At 36.7% G+C, this 22,200-nt stretch overlaps 1 protein-coding gene across 5 annotated transcripts in view; it reads left to right on the top strand.

Moving 5' to 3' along the window:
- The window catches only part of UBR1 (ubiquitin protein ligase E3 component n-recognin 1), a 73,028-nt gene that overhangs the window by 28,891 nt on the left and 21,937 nt on the right, over positions 1-22,200 (top strand). For 3 of the 5 annotated variants that reach the window (XR_010651399.2, XM_065838414.2, XM_065838413.2), the window contains exons 13-30: positions 299-398; positions 705-833; positions 1,563-1,743; positions 2,677-2,738; positions 2,961-3,071; positions 5,437-5,502; positions 5,677-5,778; positions 6,372-6,435; positions 6,838-6,962; positions 7,897-7,949; positions 10,004-10,106; positions 11,207-11,255; positions 13,232-13,386; positions 14,383-14,482; positions 15,300-15,409; positions 16,724-16,813; positions 18,360-18,547; positions 19,672-19,877. Coding sequence is in view for 4 of the 5 variants with exons in the window: in XM_065838414.2 (XP_065694486.1) it covers positions 299-398; positions 705-833; positions 1,563-1,743; positions 2,677-2,738; positions 2,961-3,071; positions 5,437-5,502; positions 5,677-5,778; positions 6,372-6,435; positions 6,838-6,962; positions 7,897-7,949; positions 10,004-10,106; positions 11,207-11,255; positions 13,232-13,386; positions 14,383-14,482; positions 15,300-15,409; positions 16,724-16,813; positions 18,360-18,547; positions 19,672-19,877 (1,994 nt within the window). In the remaining variant the exon portion in view is untranslated. The remainder of the gene's footprint in view (positions 1-298; positions 399-704; positions 834-1,562; positions 1,744-2,676; positions 2,739-2,960; positions 3,072-5,436; positions 5,503-5,676; positions 5,779-6,371; positions 6,436-6,837; positions 6,963-7,896; positions 7,950-10,003; positions 10,107-11,206; positions 11,256-13,231; positions 13,387-14,382; positions 14,483-15,299; positions 15,410-16,723; positions 16,814-18,359; positions 18,548-19,671; positions 19,878-22,200) is intronic. The other 2 variants (XM_065838416.2, XM_065838415.2) reach the window with 1 other exon arrangement.

Raw genomic sequence — 22,200 nt, 5'->3', positions numbered from 1 at the left:
AATCCTCATCTCCATAGCATTTTCCACTCTTACAGGTCCCAAATTACTCTAATAAACTGAGCAATGTAAAAGCAAACCAACCCAAATACGATGGAATTTAAAAAAATCTATTAATTTCAAATGGTGGAGTTGCATCAAGCGAGTCTAATGTTTGGTGAAAATTTTAGGAGTTTGAGATGGGGAGGGTGATGTAGTGTGACAATGCAGTTGAATATTTTAATATGAAGAACATTTTAAATACAAGTATAAGCAGAAGAGAAATCTGAGCAGAAGATGATAATGTTTTCTTTGGGGACAGGTATGTCTTAGTCAGCAAGCCTACATTATGGACAGACCGTCTGAGGGTGCGGTTTCTAGAAGGATTTGTTTCTTTCCTAAGGATCCTAACATGCATGCAGGTACAACACATTTAAATGATTTCTTTCTAATGTCCTCTTATGAAGACATTACAACACTTCTGTTTGCTCATCTTTTTGTCCATAGTAATATTGTGTATATAAACATGCAATTAAGATGGAAAATTCTTCAGTCCCTGTCTTGGATGGGTGAAAAAGTAAAGTTTACTATCTAGAAGTATTATTAATCAATTTTAGCTACATGTGTCTGAACAACTTATATTTTTCCATTTGCTTATGGGATTTTGTGTTGTTTTAAGCCTGTGATCATTGACTTAGCTTGAGTATTTTGTGGCATCTCCATTTCAGGGAATGGAGGAGATAAAAAGACAGATTGGTCAGCACATTGAGGTGGATCCTGACTGGGAAGCAGCTATTGCTATTCAGATGCAGCTCAAGAACATTCTTTTGATGTTCCAGGAATGGTGTGCCTGTGATGTAAGTATAGCAATTGTCTGGGGTTCTTACATGTGTGCCTTTTGTGAATATTCCTGAGTGCTTTTTAAATAGCAGCTTTTTAACAAAGCTTACTATTGTTCAGTACAGATCTCCACAAAAAATGAGTCTGAAATAATTAATCTGTGGTAAGACACAGAGAGAAGGGATCTCAGAAGAATATAATCTTCTGGCTAACAAAGCTGCACAGGGTGTCAGGCAAATCAAAGAGAAAATACACAATTCAGGATTTGGAGAACTAGGTTCGTGGTATTGATGTCAAGATTTAAAGTTTTGAAGCATATGGTTTTCATTTTTAATTGCAAAAGTGAACTTCAGAAACTTTGCAGTAATTGAGTAATTGCACTGTAAGTAGTGTTAATGCGTGCTGGAGCTCATCCCTGTGCTGGGGAAGGAAGTAAGTTGTAAAACTTGTTAACTTAAAGATATTTTGAAGTGGGTTTCTTGTTTGTTTGTTTGTTTATTTTTAAAAATGCACATAGATTTTACAGCATTTGACAGAGTGACTTTTTGGACAGAAGCATATGTTCGGTTAGCTTTAGTGGATGCTCTACTGCTCCACTCCAGTACTTCTCAGTCTTAAAAAACAGAGTAATAATTTTATTGTGGATTTTTAGTAACTGTTCATGCTGTCAGAAAAAACAAGTGAGGAATTTTAGTGCATACGTATGATTTTTAAATATAAGGCTATGCATTTATTTCAAATTCTAGGAAGAGTTGTTGCTCAAGGCCTACAGTGAATGTCATAAAGCTGTGATAAGGTGCAGCACAAATGGCCGTTCACGGGAGAAGACTGTGTTTCACCTGTGTGGCCACACTCTGGAGAGCAGACCTTACCGAGTGTCTGCAGATCCTGTCAGCATACATTTGCCACTGTCTAGGACCCTTGCTGGTAGGTGGTGTGTTTTGCTTTGACTGCTATTTGAATTACATTTATCATCCATCTCTGTTTCTTTATTCTAGAAAACATTTAGATTAAGTGCTTTGCAGATCAATGGCTCTCTGACTTTCTGATAGTCTCATGATCGGGCAACCCGATTCCTCAGATGTTGCACTAAGGGAAGGTTTCTCTCTCTCTCTCTCTTAAAAAAGAAAAAAAAAAGAAAAAAAAAGAAAAAAAAGAACCACACACACAAAAAAACACCACACCCCAAAAAACCCCAACAAACCACATTTTCCATGGAGGTTGGAGGACATTTTTTAAACAGGAGAGAGACAAGAAAGGCAAGAAGGAAAAGTTTTATATTTTAATGACTTGTTCAGTTTTGCCTAAATTAACGTTCATTATTACTGTATCTTGAATTTATTTTCCAGCCACACGTATCTTAGGGCTGTTAAAATGCTTCTCCTAAAAGACATATGTTTGCAGCATGCCAAAACAGATTTCCAAAGGACCGTAGCAGTGGGTGATCACAGCTTTCTCTAAAATGGAAATAAAATCATATGCTATTATTAAGCTGTAGGTTCTTTATCACATCACTTGATACCAATATTATCTGATAGGCCTTGCAGTCTTGAAATTCAGTTATTACTGATGTACAATTTAAATGTGAAATTAAAATTTTGCTAATGCTATTTAACATCTCAATGTAAATGGTTTTAATTAATTAATTACATGAATAGATTGATTCATTAAAAAAATGGATTGTAAGACTGGTAAGAACTGTTGAGATAATGTCACAGTTCATTTATTTTTAAAAGGAAAAAAAGAATAAAGTAACAAGTCTTTCCTAAATAACCTTGGACTTTTTTTCCTGTAATTCTCTTGAGTTGTAGATGGTTTAGCTAACTTTATTTTCTAATTTTTTTTCTGTTGATTTTGTAGGTCTTCATGTACGACTAAGCAAGACTGGAACCATCTCAAGATTGCATGAGTTTGTTTCTCCTGTAAGTTTGTGTGTGGTTTTTTTTTTTTCTTCCCCAAATGCTTCTTGTGATTTATACTCTGGGAAGGAAAAAGTGTAAAGTTATGTCCTGTAACTTTGATGACACACACAAAAGTTATTTTGCGGCTGAAAACATGTCTGTTCATTAGGGCTTAACACTTTTAAAATCACTGACAGGCTTGTTCTTGCTTGATTTTTGTTGTTGTTCTTTTTTAAATTCTAGGAAGAGTTTCAAGTGGAGCTGCTAGTAGAATATCCTTTGCGATGTCTTGTCTTGGTTGCTCAGGTTGTTGCAGAGATGTGGAGACGGAATGGGCTCTCCTTGATAAGCCAGGTACTCCTTATAATCACAGAATCACAGAATGTTAGGCATTGGAAGGGACCTCAAGAGATCATCTAGTCCAATCCCCCTGCTGGAGCAGGAACACTTAGATGAGGCTACACAGGAATGTATCCAGGCAGGTTTAGAATGTCTCCAGAGTAGGAGACTCCACAACCCCACTGGTCAGCCTGTTCCAGTGTTCTGTTACCCTTACTGAGAAGAAGTTTCTTCTCAAATTTAAGTGGAACCTCTTGTATTCTAGTTTGAACCCATTACCCCTTGTCCTACTGTTGGTTGTCACTGAGAAGAGCCTGGCTCCATCCTCAGGACACTCACCCTTTACATATTTGTAAACATTAATAAGGTCACCCACTCCTCAGTCTCCTTTTCTCCAAGCTAAAGAGACCCAGCTCCCTCAGCCTTTCCTCATAAGGGAGGTGCTTCACTCCCTTAATCATCTTTGTTGCCCTGCGCTGGACTCTCTCCAGCAGTTCCCTGTCCTTCTTGAACTGAGGGGCCCAGAACTGGACACAGTATTCCAGATGAGGTCTCACCAGGGCAGAGTAGAGGGGAAGGAGAACCTCTCTGGACCTACTAACCACCCCCCTTCTAATACACCCCAGGATGCTATTGGCCTTCCTGGCCACAAGGGCACAGTGCTGGCTCATGGTCATCCTGCTGTCCACCAGGACACCAGGTCCCTTTCCCTACGCTGCTCTCTAATAGGTCATTCCCCAATTTATAATGAAGGCTGGGATTGTTCCTACCCAGATGCAAGACTCTACACTTTCCCTTGTTATATATCTTTAAATTTTTCCCTGCCCGACTCTCCAACCTGTCCAGGTCTCGCTGGATGGCAGCACAGCCTTCTGGCGTGTCAAGCCACTCCTCCCAGCTTGGTGTCATCAACAGACTTTCTGATAGTACACTCTATTCCCTCGTCCAAAGCATTGATGAATATATTGAATAGTACTGGTCCCAGTACTGACCCTTGAGGCGCTCCACTAGATACAGGCCTCCAACTAGACTCCGCCCCATTGACCAGAACCCTCTGGCTTCTTCCCTTCAGCCGGTTCGCAATCCACCTCACTACCCGATCATCCAGACCGCACTCCCTCAGTTTAGCTGTAAGGATGCTGTGGGAGACTGCGTCAAATGCCTTACTGAAGTCAAGGTAGACCACATCCACTGCCCTGCCATCATCTATCCACCTCGTTATGTCCTCATAAAAGTCAATGAGGTTGGTCAAGCACGAGTTCCCCTTGGTGAAGCCATGTTGACTGCCCCTAATGACCCTCTTATCCTTGCTATGCCTTGAGATGGCACCAATGATAGGTCGTTCCATCAGTTTCCCAGGGATGGAGGTGAGGCTGACCGGTCTATAGTTACCTGGGTCTTCCATCTTGCCCTTTTTGAAGACTGGAGTGACATTTGCTTATTTTACAGTAGTGAGTCAGTCCTAATGGAGTAGCAAGTGTTTCTCATTAATGCTGCCAGTGGTAGTTTCATCCAGCGCAGAAAGAGATCATGGAGGTCACTCCCATGCTAAACAGAAAAGTTTCTGGGTGACAACTTAGATGACTTGGTTTTATTTCCAGCTTCATCAATGATTTGCCTCCCTGCATTAGACAAGTATTTTCATCTCTCTTATGACTGTTTCTGACTCTGTGAAATGGTGCTAATGTTACTGACATCTACTGGAAACTACTTGGAGATCTGACAAAGAAATCACTGCATAAGTACAGTCAGTACTGTTGTTTATAATATAAAATGTTAGAAGAACCTCCCAGTGTATGGTAATCATTATATGCAAAGGTTAAACTATTTTAATCTCATGTTAAACTTTTGAGTACTATTTAACTGGATGTAGCAAGCATTGTCTTTTGAGCTTTTTTGTTGCGAGAGTTAAACTAAGATTCTACCCTTAAGTGCTTTTATTTTGCTTGCTTTGGCTTCCCTTTTTTATTTTGTTTTTCTTCTTTGATGGCAGAAATTTTCTGTGTTTACCTTTCACTGGACCCTTTGAAATCAGAGCAAACATTGGTAGGCCCCTGTAGAATTGTTTCTCTGAGAACTGGGGTAGGAGAAGGAAGATATTTTGACTTTAATCAGTAGCAGCTGTTAGAATTATGTTGTCTTGGAAGAGGGGGTATGAAGAAGTACGACACAGGCTTTTTCTGGATTGGTGAAAAAACATTTTTCACTTCCATCAAAGCATACGTTTGTTTTGAAAGAAACATGGGACTTCCCTTATTCAACATGGGACTTTTCCTGTGCTGTTCAGTTTGAAAAAGTCTCAGACATTAACTGGTGGACATGTGATAGTGTATTACTTCACATAACTTTTCTACTTAAATTTTGTTCTCCTATTTCTCAGGTTTTTTATTATCAAGATGTTAAATGTAGAGAAGAAATGTATGATAAAGACATCATCATGCTCCAGGTATAATGTTCTAAATAACTTCTTGCTTGATTCATATAATTCTCATGGATTTGTTTTAATTTTAAATAAATCTGTATGATTTTTGAGAATGTTCTTGGTAAAAGAGTGTTTTTCATAATTAATGAAGAACTGTAATGGTAACCGATGTTCATATTAGTTTGGGTTTTTTGACAGATAGGTGCATCTCTTATGGATCCAAACCAGTTCCTCCTGTTGATATTGCAGCGATACGAGCTTGCTGAGGCTTTCAAAAAGCTCAAGCCCACCAAAGATCAGGTAAGTGACAAGTATTTCTGCTGATTAATTTGTTTACTTTGAGTTTAAGGAACATTATGAAGAAAAACTAGCTACTGTAGCTAACTGCCTTTTTATGACCACACTAAAAGTCAACACAGGACTTAGTGGTTACATAAATGATTTTGTATTTGGCATCTGCAGAGGCTTACTCAAAATTAGCAAACAGGTTTTGCCCTCTTTGTCCTTTATTTCATAGGACATCTACCAAAATCCATCTAAATGACTTCTCTATAAAATTTCAATGTCTCCTAAGCCATATTATGTGTTCTTATTTAGCTAGAAGTTTCTTGGATTTTTGTGCTACTTCTTGAGAGTTGAACTTTATTATAACCCTTCATTGGGAATACGTTTTTAGCTGTTGCTTCTTTTCCTGCTTGTGAATCTTGCACTTTAACCACCCAATAACATCTCCACTACAACCACAGGCATTTTTTCTAGCTTGTTAGAATGGAGGTTTCTTCTTCCAGTGCAGTGCTTCAGTGAAGCAGTGCACCTAAAGGCTGATCGTGGTGTCATTGGACAGATTTTCCTGCCTTTTTTTTTTCAAAAACTGATTTCTCTGATTCTTGTAGGATTTAATCAAACAATATAACGTGTTAATAGAAGAGATGCTACAGATTCTCATCTATGTTGTGGGTAAGTTTCATTTCTCTCTGCTAGTGTCGTAATGGATTATTATAGTTTGACAAAACAGGCTTGGTGACTTTCTTTAGCATTGTATGGAGAGGATACTGGAGAATGCCTATTTTAAATAGATGGTTCAGTAGCACAGGTTTCTGTCAACCAGAAGCAATAGGAGTTGCATAGTGAAAAAAGCTGTGAGATAACTTAATAGTTGACTATTAGAGCAGAATATGAGGAGAAACTCTATCTCAGCCCATTTTGTTAGGAAGCTAGTCTTAAAAAAACATTTTTCCTCTCAGACACTTGGGTTAAGTTTCCAGTGATCCCCACAATAGCATTACCACTGTGCAAAATTCAAAATTGCTTTATAACTGTTATATTTGCTGTTCTTCTCTTTTTTATTAACTCTACTAGGGGAAAGATATGTACCTGGAGTGAGTAATGTGACAAAAGAAGATGTTATAATGAGAGAAATCATCCATCTATTGTGTATTGAACCAATGGCTCACAGTGCAATTACCAAGTCCTTGCCTGAAAATGTGAGTCTGGGTTTATTTACTTTTTTCCTTAATTTACTTTTTCTTGTTTTATTTCTTTTTCTTCTTTTGTTTCTGTTATAAAGCTTCTTCTGTTTGTTTCTGTTATAAAGCTCAAGTGCTAGTTTCAGAATTACAAAATAACATGAAAAAGGCGCTTACACACCTTAGCGGTGCAAAGGTAAATGACTGGGATTCCAGTATGGTCTAATCTGAAAGGCTTGTATAAGGATTGTAGTTTTTGATGAAGAGGTGGATTTCTTTTTAGAATATTCAGCTGTAGTTCTCCTAGATTCAAAAAGAAAAGTTTTGAAATTCTGTCTTTTGGCCTGTGGGACCATGCAGCCGGATTCTGTTCTGCCCTGTGTAGATAAATTTGACCCTGTAATTTTGATCACTTAAACCTGTGTAGATCCATTGGAAGTCAAGTATTGTATAGGTCTATTTGAAAGCACAGATTTCCTTACCATTCTATTCCAACTGTTGAAATTCAAGCAAAGAATATGGATTATATATGATAGCCTGTGCAAGTTTTGAGGGCTGATAATTAATGCAAAATGCCTTTAGTTTTGTTGTAAATTAAGTAGTCTGGAATATTATTAGAAACCAGTAATGGATGATCCACATTCATATTTCAAGAGACTAAAACTCTGTTTTTCCCTCCATTGAGGTTGCGTAAGGCACTTCTCTGTTTCTGAAGATCAGCTCTATTATAAATAAAAATGTACATGATTAAATGAAAGTATTATCCATCTTTGGTACTTCTTATAACTTGTCAGTTGTGAATATCTGTTTTCTGAATAAGAGTGGGCAAAATACATTCGTTTGTGAATTAAGGAATTGATCTACATCTGTGTGTCTATTTTTGTTATACCTAGCATAATACTGAAGATATTTGAATCATTATATATTTATCCCAAACTAAATCTTTTACCAGGAGAACTATGAAACTGGCTTGGAGAATGTAATTGATAAAGTGGCTACATTTAAGTAAGTACTTAATATTGTTTTATAAGTAACTTGAAAGTGAAATAAGATCTCTTAGATTATATGGGCTAAACAAGCTGCACTACACGGTCTTTGATCAGCTAATATTTTGCATTCTTGAAATCTATACACTTTCAAATATGCATAGGAAAGAAAAGTGTACAGAATATCCAGAGCTCCTGCTTTTCTCCTTTTGCTGCCCTCTTTCTTCAAATTCAGCTTGAGGAGTTTAGTTATCTCAAGTCCTATTGGGAAAATCTTCAAAAGTTCGTTTTATTTCATGATGGTTGGGAACCTTGACAGTTCATTGCACCTTTGACAATCAGCACCTAATAATTGGTTTAGATGTCATAAATTTGCTAACTTGCTGTAACTTTCAGATAGAAGTTAATTTTCTTTTTAACATATATGTATGCAAATACAAAACAATCAATTGTAGCAGCTGAGAAAAAATAGTTCAAATGTCTGTTATTTTTGTCACAGAAGTGTCTTGTTATTTTAACTGTTTTAGTATACTTTATTTGAAATTTCATGTGGCTCGCTTGTTTATGTTTAATCAAGGGCAACTATTGGTTTAGCTAAGGATTTTGCTTTGGGAATTAAATGGAAGATTAAAAAAATCTCGCTTGGTTGGGAAGTAGCTCTTTGTATTACTTGGTTTGTAACTTAGTTAAAGAAAGTAATGAATTTTCACAGAATCACAGAATGTTAGGGATTGGAAGGGAACCTTGAAAGATCATTTAGTTCAATCCCCCTGCCAGAGCAGGAACACTTAGATGAGGCTACACAGGAATGTGTCCAGGAGGGTTTTGAATGTCTCCAGAGAAGAAGACTCCACAACCTGCTTAGGCAGCCTGTTCCAGTGTTCTGTTACCCTTACTGAGAAGAAGTTTCTTCTCATATTTAAGTGGAACCTCCTGTCTTCCAGTTTGTATCCATTACCCTGTGTCCTGTCATTTGATGTCACTGAGAAGAGCCTGGCTCCATCCTCAGGACACTCACCCTTTACATATTTGTAAACATTAATAAGGTCACCCCTCAGTCTCTTCTTCTCCAAGCTAAAGAGACCCAGCTCCCTCAGCCTTTCCTCATAAGGGAGATGCTCCACTCCCTTAATCATCTTTGTTGCCCTGCGCTGGACTCTCTCCAACAGTTCCCTGTCCTTCTTGAACTGAAGGACCCAGAACTGGACACAATATTCCAGATGAGGTCTCACCAGGGCAGAGTAGAGGGGAAGGAGAACCTCTCTGGACCTACTAACCAACCCCCTTCTAATACACCCCAGGATGCTATTGGCCTTCCTGGCCACAAGGGCACAGTGCTGGCTCATGGTCATCCTGCTGTCCACCAGGACACCAGGTCCCTTTCCCCTACACTGCTCTCCAACAGGTCATTCCCCAACTTATACTGAACCTGGAATTGTTCGTGCCCAGATGCAAGACTCTACACTTTCCCTTGTTATATTTCATTACATTTTTCCCTGCCCAACTCTCGAGCCTGTCCAGGTCTCGCTGGATGGCAGCACAGCCTTCTGGCGTGTCAGCCACTCCTCCCAGATTGGTGTCATCAGCAAACTTGCTGACAGTGCACTCTAGTCCCTCATCCAAGTTGTTGATGAATATATTGAATAGTACTGGTCCCAGTACTGACCCTTGAGGCGCTCCACTAGATACAGGCCTCCAACGAGTCTCTGCCCCATTGACCACAACTCTCTGGCTTCTTTCCTTCAGCCAGTTCACAGTACAGTTTTATACAATAACATCTAAAGTCTGAAATTTTAAGCCATAAAGTTAAAAAGAATTTACCTGTCAGAGGCTATATGATGTACTGGAGATGGTATAGGCTAGAAATATTTTGCTGATGGGTAGGATTTACAGTAGTAAGCAACCTTGAAAATTAAAGACAAATAACTGTACTCACGCTATTCTCTGTATAAGTTAATGAAGCAGCTATTAACATTTCCTTATTGAATAAATAGTGGTAGTGGTTTGTTTACATTCAGAGTTGTACTGAACATATATTATTAATCTGTATGTTATGAAATATTTCTCTGCAAGGAAACCAGGTGTGTCTGGCCATGGAGTTTATGAACTGAAAGATGAATGCTTGAAGGAGTTCAATATGTTCTTTTATCATTATACTAAGACCCAGCACAGCAAGGTAAGCCATTGTAAGATTCACTTTCAAAGGTTAAAAAATAGTACATATTTATCAATGTCTATAAGGAATTTTGCTGAATCAAAGGAATTAATGGAATCTAAAGAAACTTATTCAATAAAAAGTATATGCAGCTGACTTCAAAACTATGCTTCTAAAGAAGTCAAAGTTGTTAATCCAAAGCAACTGTGGTATGGTTTGCATTAGTGTTTTCCCTGTGGTGACTTATGTATTAACTCCTGGAGAAACTGGCAGCTCGTGGCCTGGATGGGTGTACTATTTGCTGGGTAAACAACTGGCTGGAGGGCCAGGCCTAAAGAGTTGTGGTGAACGGAGCCAAATCCAGTTGGCAGCAGGTCATGAGTGGTGTTCCCCAGGGCTCAGTATTGGGGCCAGTTCCATTTAGTATTTCTATCAATGATCTGGATGAGGAGATTGAGTGCACCCTCAGCAAGTTTGCAGATGGCACCAGATTGGGTGGGAGTGTTGATCTGCTGGAGGGTAGGAAGGCCATACAGAGGGATCTGGATCGGCTGTATCGTTGGGCTCAGGCCAATTGCATGAGGTTTAACAAGGCCAAGTGCTGGGTCGTGCACTTGGGTCACAACAACCGCAGGCAGCGCTACAGGCTCGGGGAAGGGTGGCTGGAAACTGCCTGGCAGAAAGGGATCTGAGGGTGTTGATTGACAGCCAGCTGAACATGAGCCAGCAGTGTGCCCAGGAGGCCAAAAAGGCCAACAGCATCCTGGCTTGTATCAGGAATAGTGTGGCCAGCAGGACTAGGTAAGTGATTTTGCCACTGTACTTGGCTCTGGTGAGGCCCCACCTTGAATCCTGTGTTCAGTTTTGAGCCTCTCACAACAAGAAAGACATTGAGGTGCTGGAGTGAGTTCAGAGAAGGGCAGAGAAGCTGGTGAAGGGTCTGGAGCACAAGTGTTATTGAAATGTAAAATGCAATATTATTAAATGGATTTCGGACAAGGTTCTAGTTATACGATCAAGCATTGACTATGTATCTTGCCACATTTCTAGTGTAGGGTTTCTCATCTTTTCACTGTGTACTTCTGTAGAGATGCTGATATAATAACACTACTTTTCTGTAGGCTGAACACACACAAAAGAAAAGAAGAAAGCAAGAAAACAGAGATGAAGGTAAAAATGTGAAACTGATGACTCAGCAAGTGTGATAGTTCAATAGTATATGTAGTTCCGTACATAAAATGAGCTTTGGGAGATGACTTGCGAACTAATTGTGGATTATTGAGTTCCTATTAAATTTGTTGTGATTTGTAGTAATTGTAATTAATTAGCACCTGCCTTTTTTTTTTTTTGCCTTAACACAAAGATAGGAGTTTGGGAATTTTTAGTTTGATTTCCATGTAGACAAATATACATGGCATAGTACCCACTGACAAAATGAACAACTTAAGATGTTTTTATGGTGGATTAACTAGGAGGCAGAAGCTTATTTTTCATGGGTAGTTTCTCTAGCACAATGTTGAGACACAATACTGTTCAGAGAATGTTGCTGCAGAGCTAGTGCTTATGTTGGTTCTGTAAGTAGCTTGAGACTTAAGTTTTATAAATCAAATTATTCTTAGAAGCTGCAAATACATATAACAATAAAACATCATGTTTCTATTGTAACACAAAAGTTATTTCCCTCTTCAGTTTAGTTTTACCCATTCAAGTAATGAACATTAATTGAATTGATTTGAGGAAGACTCTGTAAACTGAACAAAAAGTACAATGAACAATTTAGTAAAATCAACTATCACCTGATTTTGTAGCTTGAAACAGATAATTATTTTTCTCTTCCCAGATTGCCTTTCTAGTTGAATACCTTAATCTTTACCTCCTACTCTGAAGTGTATTTTGATATTTTTTATGTACAATCAGGGGCACTACCGCATTTCATACCTGACTAAGTTTTATTTGCTTTGGTTCCTTTCAGTTGAAAAACTGTGGAACTGAAAAAAAAAAGTATTGTCATTCAGGAGAGACATAGTTAAATTGGAAATCACAGTTTCCTTCAGTTATAAGTAACTCAGAAGATGATGACAGCTGAAAAATAATGAGGGGTGGGGGAAGAAATTTGTGGATTACTTTTTGTTTCTTCCACTGTTTATATTATACATTTGACAGATTTTCGATGGTAGCTTCTTCATTACTCCACTGCCTGATTCACTTCAACAACTTAAAATGTTAGCAGGGATGTTTATTTTGTAGAACTTTTAAAAAATGCAAATATTTTTATGCAGTTGTCAGAAACTCACATGTATGTAATCAGATGATACCGTTCCAAAATAAGATGACTGTCCATGTTGATGTGTTTTGCCTTGAGGCTACCCATTTTGTTGCAAATACTTTGTGCATATGCTTTTTGTGTCTATGTTGTCTTTGGCAATAACTTTCCATAATTCATTCAATCTGAATTGTCAAAAGATTGGTGGTTTCCGAGGCACTGCATTCATAGAAATTTTCTGAAAAAAGGCATTCAGGTACCAAAAGAAGACTTAAGTCAATGCTTCCAGGTAGGGAAAGGCTGCGGCATTAATTGAGCTGCTCTTAGTAGATGCCAAGATTCCCGGTGGCTTCTGAGTGAGACACCACATCAGCCAGTTTTGATATTAGCTCAGGAAACGTACATAGCTGGAAATAATCAGAATGGGCAGTAGCAGGAAGAAATTTAGAGCTCCAGCCACATTAGGCATAGGACAGTTGAATGGAAAACACCACATCCCGTAAGATCCACCTCTCACTCTTCTTTAACAAGTTGAAAACCTTATGTCTGATGGAAAACACAAACACTATGAATCTATTAGTGATACATAAGTGATAAGGCAGTGCAAAATATTAAAGATTTACATTTACAGATACAAGTAAGTACTTGTAGTTGATTGTTTAGCTTAGTTTGAATGTGTTTTACATGAGAACTTACTAAAAGTACTTAGTTTTGCTGAAGTTAAAAGCTGATGTAAGTGAGCAATTATGTTTGAGCATGGTTTTATTAATTTAAAGGTCTAGTTGTTCTTTCACTGGAATTAGTATATTTGTGGTCACTACTTTTTGTCTGCAATCTTTGAGATGCCAATTTGTTAATATAGTTGCCTATCTCTGTTTTGTAGCATTGCCACCACCTCCTCCTCCAGACTTCAGTCCTGCTTTCAGCAATGTGGTGAGGATTCTCAACTGTGATGTTATGATGCACATACTGCGGACCATTCTTCAGAGAGCAGTAGAACTGGAAACCCACTTGTGGACTGAAGCTATGATCCAAATGGTATGGTTTGCTTTGCTCCTCTTCCTATGGTCATTCACGTGTTGACTGTGTTAACTGCTTATCATAACATCAAAATGTGTAATGATTAATTTTGAATGATTAGAATTTACTTTTTGTCCCCAAACCTGTTTTTGTAAATCTTGCCAAAAAAAGAAAATATTTCTAATTACTTATCTCCACTGTAAAATAGAAAACCAAAGCATATTAGTATTAAATTGGGAATATCCTTCAGTTTTCTATTTTACTTTCCTCTCTGTGTTGCCTCATGACTGAAGCTGTTTCAATATGTAATTCTCCTTACCTCATCTTTTTCTTGAAACTTCATGTGCAAATAAATAACAGTTTGATCATCCCAAAGAAATTGGAGTTACTTCATCTTGTAAGCTGCAAAGTCTCCAAATATGTAAATATCTTTGGGGCCTCAGTCATGAAATAGTACAATTTTGTAAGTATTTAAACATTTCATTTTACCACAGTGACTTTATGCTTTAAAAAAAAAGGAAATGCTGACATCGTTGAAGTGTTGTGTGGGTTTGTTGTGTGTGTATGTTTGATATTGTTTGTTTGTTTTAATATTTATAGGATTAAGACCTGAATTTTCAGACTAGTTGAATTAATCAGTTTTTTTCATTAGAGTACATAGATTATTTAGTTGCCTTGCCTTACCTGCTATTCTTTGGATTATGGAATTAATCAAATATTCATAGATTTGTATCAGCAAAATGACAGGATTCATATATTGATGGCAAGTGCATACAAGTTGATTAATTTTAGAACAAGTAATATGCAGGAAAATGATATTGTGCATTGTTATTTCACTTTCCGTGTATGATCTCTACACTTTTTCTCATTTCTGTGTTTTATCATGGATATAATCAGCATATTACAGAACTATATTTAAACATCCTGGTTTTCCAGGTAGGGAAAGGCTGCAGCATATGCTGGTTTTCCAGACCTCTAACAGTGAATGAAATTTAGTATTTTTCTCTTTTTTAGGTTCTTCACCTCCTTTCTTTAGGGTTACTAGAAGAGAAGCAGCAGTTACAGAAGTCTCCAGAAGAAGAAGTAACCTTTGATTTTTATCACAAAGCAACACGTATGTGTCATTTTCTTTAAAATGGCAGAGTAAATTCGGCTAACTTGATTTTGTAAAGACAGAAATAAATTTGGATAAAGTATTCAGTGATTTTAGTCAGAAAGGATTCACTTTTTGCTAGAGAATTAAAACCTGCTTAAATATTCTTTTATTTATGTATTTAATTTAAAATAATCAAGAAGCTACATTTGGACGAGCTTCCTTTGTTCCCTATTGACGGAAGTGTTGAAGAGGGGATGTGCTTCTCTTCCTGGGGAAGGAATGGAAAAGTAATACTGGCATTTGTTAACTGAAACTGGTTCTTCATTCACAAGAACATTATTGAAATGGAAACTAAGAACTCCTTGAAAAATGACATTGGATTAAAGTGAACTATCTCCATCTTTTGCACTCCCGAACTGTACAATTATTGATTTACCTGCATGTTAAAGTCTTTTACTACGGCAATGATTACTGTAACTATTACAGTTTTTGTGATAGAAATAAACTGTGCGCTGAGCTGTTAGCGAACTTATGTAAGCTATAAGACCTTTACTGCTTCTCCTTGAAGTGAAAGGCAATTATTGTTCTGTCTGTAGTTCTGCTCTTGGAAGCAGCAAAAATTATTGATCTATAAGGAGGAAAGATTATACTACATTTAACTGGAATAAACAAATTAGATTAAAACAGAAATGTAACAACACAGGTTGTATTCATATATGTGTATTACATTATTAGCAATATTTTAAGGCATGTCTGTGGTTGTAAATACATTAATATGTTGAAGGGTGTTTTCCCTGAAAACCCATGCTTTTCTGTTTTTCTGTCCTTTGTAAAGGAATGGGAAGCTCAGCCTTGAATGCTGTGAGTGTGTTAACGCTTCTGGAAAAATTAAAGAGAGTTCCTCAGTTAGAAGCACAGAAGGACACAGTCAGTTGGATACTGCAGGTACACAAGGCAGAGATATGTATGATCTGATTTCAGTAATTTAGAAAGCTCTTACAAAAGATGTTATGATTCTTATATAAAACCCAGTGTTTACAGCTGCAGTGATTTCTTGAGAAGCTTAATCTGTTGGAACTTTTTTTTTTCCGCCCGGACAAGATGAGATTTCTCAAATACTGTGTACTTGTTATTGCTACTTTCAAGTATTGGGTCAATTTTTGCATAGATAATGACATTTTTGTACATAAACTTTATTCCTCATAGTTCTGTTGCAAAATAACAGCAAGTGGTAAGTAGAAGTTTATAATTGGGAAAGCATTTTAGACTGCTTGTATTAAGACTTGAGTCATACGGATCTGACTAATGGCCACATTGTGTGTTTGACCTGTGGAATTTTTCCATCCAGCTCCCTACCTTTTCCCAGTAATAAATGGGATAAAGTTCTAGAGCTGTGACAGCGCTTCTAATGTAGTAGGCTGCTGCTTCTGCTTAGCGGGAGTATGACTGTCCTGTTCCATTTTGGGCTTCTTGTCTTAAGTGCCTTCTTGTTTTAGGTGGCAAACATAGAAGGCACTGCTCTTGAAAACGAGAGTAAGAATCCATAGGAGGGTTTCAAAATTATCCTAAGCTACTAAAATTGGACTGTCCCGATACATTAGGGAGGCATGTTTGAAAGATTTTCTTTTTTTTTTTTTTTGAGAAGTTGTTCTTCTAAAATTATAAGGGCAAAAGTAAAAATGGATTTTTAAAAGTATATTTTAACTTTTTAATGATACATATAGTGAATGTAGAATATTTAATATCAAAACTTCAAGATGCTTATTAAAGTAAAGATACCTGGGGAAAGTAGTAAATGAAAACTGAAGGCTCAGTTTTAACTATTTGGGCGTATGCTAGAAAGCTTTCTGTTCCTTATGTGTAGAATTTTGCAAGATTTTAATGACTGCAGTCTATTTCCATGAGTGATCCACATCTCACCTACTTGAAATAAGCTAGCCATCTCTGTCCGTTCTTCTGACATACAGATGCTTTAGCTGTTTAGCAGTATTAGTGCTGGAAGACTGGAAAATTTGGAAGAATTTTCCTTTCCTTCATGCAGAGTAGTGCTTGTCAGGTTTAGGATACAGTCACTATGGTGTTACAGGACTGCACATATGGGCTCAGATGTTTTTATTATTTAGGAGTATGACAGTTGGTTTCATGCATCTGAAAATCTGAAAATAACATTAAACTAAAAATCCAGAGCTTTAATCCTGTTTATATTGTATTAAGAAACAAGTTGCATTTTATTTTTAACATCTAAGTTTCTATTCCTAGATGTTTGACACAGTGAAAAGACTGAGAGAAAAATCTAGTTTGACAACCGTAGCAGCTACATCAGGCTCGGAAGCTACAAAAGTTGATGAGGTAATAATGAAAAAAGTGTTCAGTGGAAGCCTTGTATCCAATGTTTTGAATGCCTGTTTTCCAAAAGATGCCTAAAATTATTGTTACCTAAAATGATAAATTTTAAAATATTAATTTATGATATATTGCCTGCAAATAGGATTTACATTCCAAGATTAATATTTTTAATAAATGAAACTTATGCTAAGCATGTTTCATGGAATTATCACGAGCTAATGTGCTTTTGGTTGTACTTCCACTTTAAGTGAAACAGCCGAAGGGGATGAAAAACTAATTTGTGTTCATTTCTCCATTTCTTATCTTTATGATTTGATCACCTTTTCTATTATGTTGTTATTGTGCAATAATTAGAAATACAAATCCACTTAAAATGATGTCTTGTGATTTATGTGACCTACCAAGAGGTTAATCTGCTTTACGTTGATTGTATAAAGAAATCAGGCTTAGGTGATTATTCTGTCTGTGTATCAGTCTCTACCCTCTTCCCTCAAAACTTTTGAATCCAATGGTCAAATGACACAGTGAAATGGAGTTTCAGAGATTACTACAGCAGTCCCACAAGTGTGTGTGTTTTGTGTTCCCCCCACCCTGCACATTATTTTTGGTTCATTTTAAATTGGCAGTTAAATAGGAAAGAAGAATCCAATTAACTGTAGTGTTTAAGGACAGTCCAGTTTGCTCTTACGCTTTCTGTTTAGCAACAGCTTGTTGCCAATCAATCTCTTGGCTACTCATTGCATGCAGAGCTCTAAACTTATCATAGCATATGCTGTGTTTCTTTTTTGAGAAAAGTGTCAGGTAAGATGGTGGAACAAATGTGTTGTTTCATTTCATCAAGAGATAATGGTATCGTGAATGGAAACAATGTGTATCATGTTGACTTTGTGCCTTAAGTAATTGAATAAGAGGAATTAGGTTCTATATATTTTAATTGTCTACCTGTGTTTTTTGAATTCTACATTTCCAAAGCATATAAATACTTTGATTATAGTTTTTGAAAACATGACAGATGAGGAAATACTGGAAGAAGAATAGTTTTCTGATCTACAAGAAAGAAAAATAGGGGAAAACACAGTCCTCAGATGCATAAATACTGCTACAAAAATGTAGGAACAATCTGCTTGTAAATCTGCTTTGTACATTCCTGTGAGGGAGATACAGAAGACTCAGGAGGGGTTTCGCTTATGGGGGAGTAACAAAACGCTGGAGAAGGGTTGCGATGTTCGCCTCTCTAAAGTTTCTTAAGAAGAGACAAAAACCTAATTAAAATGGATCAGGTGTTATTGAACATGTCTTTGGGCAAAGGATTGTACTTTTGTGGACCCCTCAAAATCTTCTGACTAGGTTAACGAACCTAGTCAACGTTTAAGATTTTAGTTTTACATTTTTCAGATAGCAGTTAGCCTTTTTTTTTTATCATTAAAATGTTGTCAGTTTTAAGAAATTTTATGTCACTGATTAGAATGTGTGTAGTTGGGTCAAGATTCTTCTCATTTTTTTAATGTTCTTTGTTGCCTGTGATTTCTTTATTCTTTTTTATTGTAAGACACAGAGCACTCAGGATAAAGAGAAAGCTGAACGGAAGAGAAAGGCCGAAGCAGCCAGGTTGCACCGTCAGAAGATAATGGCACAGATGTCTGCACTGCAGAGGAATTTCATTGAAACCCATAAGCTCCTGTATGAAAACACACTGGAGGCACAGGGGAAAGAAGATGCTGTTATGGAAGAAGAAAGGTAAGAAAAACCAGACACCCAGAGTTCTGGTGGGAAGAGTTAATTACCTGCTACGTAAGTTCATCTGCTACATTAAAATTTTGGGAGTATGTTCAAGGGAGAGATTGTGGCATCCTAGTCAGCAAACGCATCTCCATTTACTTAGAGTCATAACCTGTTACAGAATTATATGTAAATGAGCATGTATGTGCTGATGTAAGAACAGTAGACTCACTTTGTAAAACAGCATAAGATAAACGACAACAAAATTAATTATTCCTTCAAATGGTGGATACGTACATTGCTTAACGTTTGAAAAAATGGCATTAGAAAGCTGCTGAGTTTACAACAGTGAAATTTTGGGGATGACTGGCTACCTTATATGAAAGTATTTAGTTAGGAAAGAATCTGAAAGCCAGTATGCCTTGAGGTTAAGTGTAATGAAGAAAATCTGCTTTTTGTAGCTCAAGTAGCTGCTATTTCTGTTCCTTAGTTTTCAAAATCTAATTTCATACTGAAGATGTGTGGTTTATATTGGTTATAATTTTGTTGGTATGGATTGCTCCTGTTCTTGAGGTGCTTCAGCAATGTAGTATACCTAATAAAACTCATGATTTTGGTCTCATTTGGGCTGCACAAAACTGGTTGAGAAAATAGAGATATCTGCTAGATACAGATCACTTCTGTGTGCTTTGATCTTTAATAAATAGTGTTCTATGAATCATTGTTGAACTCTGGGATAAGGAATATTTTTTAAAAATATATGGAAGCTTATTGTGTCACAAAACATTGAATTAAGGTAGTAGAATCCATTGTCAGTATGTTTTTTCCAGGAATGAGAAACCATTTTAACATTTCTGTAAGATTAAAATATATTTAATTCAATCTACATTGAATACAGCTTCCTGAACTTCTACTGTCTGAATCCATTTATTGTGTTATTCTATGTTAGCTGGCTTCCACTTCCTAGTTTTAAAGAATACTGCATTTTAGTGAGGGCTGAGGTGTTTCCTCATTGTTTGGTCATAATTTGGATTTTTAAAGCAGTTTGGTATAAAACAAGAAGTGTTACCAGCATATGACATTTTTAGATACCTGGAAGAATAAGTTTGTGATTATTTTATATCTGTGTCACGCTCTTACAGCATATCTTCAGCAATTGATTACTCCAGAATTTCTTTGGGTCCCAAACGAGGTCCATCTGTTGCAGAGAAAGAAGTTCTGACCTGTATTCTTTGTCAGGAGGAGCAGGAAGTAAAATTGGAAAGTGCTGCCATGGTATTATCTGCCTGTGTCCAGAAATCAACGGCCTTAACTCAGAACAGGAGCAGAATTCTTGAACACTCAGGGGGTATGTGATTTTTCTTCTTTTAGACTACAAGCAGTTCTGTATCTAGAGCTCATATCCTTTTAACCTAATTAACCTCTGTATTCAGTCAGATTGCTAAATGACTTACACTTAATAAAAAGAAAGAGAGAATTTAAAAATAATTCTAAAATCCATGCTTTAAAACTTAAATGAGAAGTGTACGAAGATTTTTATTTGTCCCTGGGAAGTCAGAAAATGCTTTATTCTCACAAGAAGATTTTATAAAACCTAGAGATTTGGTAGGAGTGGTCACTTTGGAAAAAAGCCAAGAATATTAACAGCTGCTTCTTGTGTAAGTACAGCAGCAAGCTTCCTCAATATGGAGGAAATACATGCACATTATCAGAGGCCAAGACAGCAGCTGGAGGATAGTTTTGCTGTTTTGGTTTTGTTTTAATGTCCAGGCAGTAATAAAAAAGCAACATAAAAAAGTAGAGAAGTGTAAGCAAGGATCATATGAATGGAGGATTTGATGAATTAAAAAAAAATGAATACAAGACAATAATACAAACACAAGAGTTAGAGTTGCATAATAGCATATTGGTAGCAGGAAATACAAGACTTACTCAAATTTTTTTTTAAGTAATAATTGGTTAAACATGTGAAAGATTTTGGTCAGTTACTCAAGGGAAAGAAAATAATTAGAAGGGAAGGGGAAAAATTTACATACTCACTGATTATTTTTTTTTTCTCTTTTTGAGAAAGAAAATTATTAGTAATTCATTATCAGATACTTGATGGCTGTTAATTTTAACAAGAGAGAAATGCAGTCCAGAATAAGAAAAGAAAAGTTGAAACAATATCTAGGTAACTGCAGTGTATCACCTTGGCATTTGTTAAAGTAATGCTGCAAATACTCTCAGAACCATTGTCTCCAGTATAATCTTTAGTTATTTTTTAAAAGGTGTGGAAGATACTTGAGATCTCAGAAGGCTAAGACAGGCAAACAAGTATTTGTTTAAAAAAACCAAACCAAAAAACAAATTAAAAAGAAGTGAAATGAGAAAGTACTAAAAATTTGAGTATTCCATCCAGCCTGGTTGCCTAGAAGTATGTTGGATGATAATAAGACAATATAGAAAATCGGCTATAAAGCAGTAAGAAATGTCAAAAGTGGATTTGTGAAGGAAGGACTTCAGTAAGCCACCCTAATTCTTTGAGCAGGATAACTGGGTTTGTGGGTAAGGAGAAAGTAAGCTAATTTCTTTTCATGTTTATTAGACTTTTTGGCTCTATCCTACTTGATACACAGCATAGGCAAATGTTGTTTAGGTTGAATCACCCCAAGGTGGATATGCATCTCATCATAAAACTAGTAGTTTGATTCAAGCATGCTATAATATTAAATAACAATTTAAAGTTAAAAGTGATATTTTTTCCCTGTAAATTGAATTATAGTTGTTTAACACAGATAAAAATTTAAATGGCTGTTATCTGATAAATATTTATTAACTAATATGCATTCTCTATGTATCTGCCCACATCATCTTATAAAGTTTAGTCAATAACTTTTTCAAATCCTGCTTATTCAGGCTGATTAATATATAAGGAATAAGGATGTAGTGTTGAAAGATAATAAAACTGAATGTCTATAAGTGTGCTCTAGAGGTTTTCTAGTTTGTTGCCTTTTAATGGCAAGGATGTTACAACTTGCAGTTTAAATTCCCGCTGATGTTTGAAAATGTTCTTTTTTTCTATAACAGGGTGGTGTTGATTCGTGGTCAGCTCATAAAGCAAAATGAACCCCATGTCCTTCTTTATTTAATGACACTACTGTCTAGCAAATAGCTTTAAATTTTGTTTTTATGCAGTTCACTATTCCTGCTGTAGTTTAGAGATAAACTCTTGAATGTTATCAAATAGAATTCTAAAGCAAAGGGGAGAGCTCAGCATTATTTCTTATTTCTCCAGGTTATTACCCTGTTCTCTATCACACTTGCAAACCTTTACCAAATTGTTTCACTTAAAAAGATGTTTTATATTTCCTCCTCTGGGTCATTAGCAAATGCTGAATAGTCCTAGACCCAGGACAGGCTCCTACAGAATCCCATTTGATCCATTTTTCTTTTAAACCAGGGGTGTCAAATTCATTTCCCCCGGGGACCACGTCAGCCTTGCGGTTGCCTTCAAAGGGCCGAATGTAGTTTTAGGACTGTCTAAACGTAACTACTCCTGCAGTCCTAAAATTACATTCGGCCCTTTGAAGGCAACCACGAGGCTGACGTGATCCCCGCAGAAAATGAGTTTGACACCCCTGCGTTAAACAGTGAACTACTGATAATGGCAATTTTGAGCCAGCTGTATA

The sequence above is a fragment of the Patagioenas fasciata genome, chromosome 5 (assembly GCF_037038585.1).
Source record: "Patagioenas fasciata isolate bPatFas1 chromosome 5, bPatFas1.hap1, whole genome shotgun sequence".
Classification (NCBI taxonomy): domain Eukaryota; kingdom Metazoa; phylum Chordata; class Aves; order Columbiformes; family Columbidae; genus Patagioenas; species Patagioenas fasciata.
Note: the sequence above shows the minus strand (reverse complement) of the source record. Positions and strands in the feature narration are given on the sequence as shown.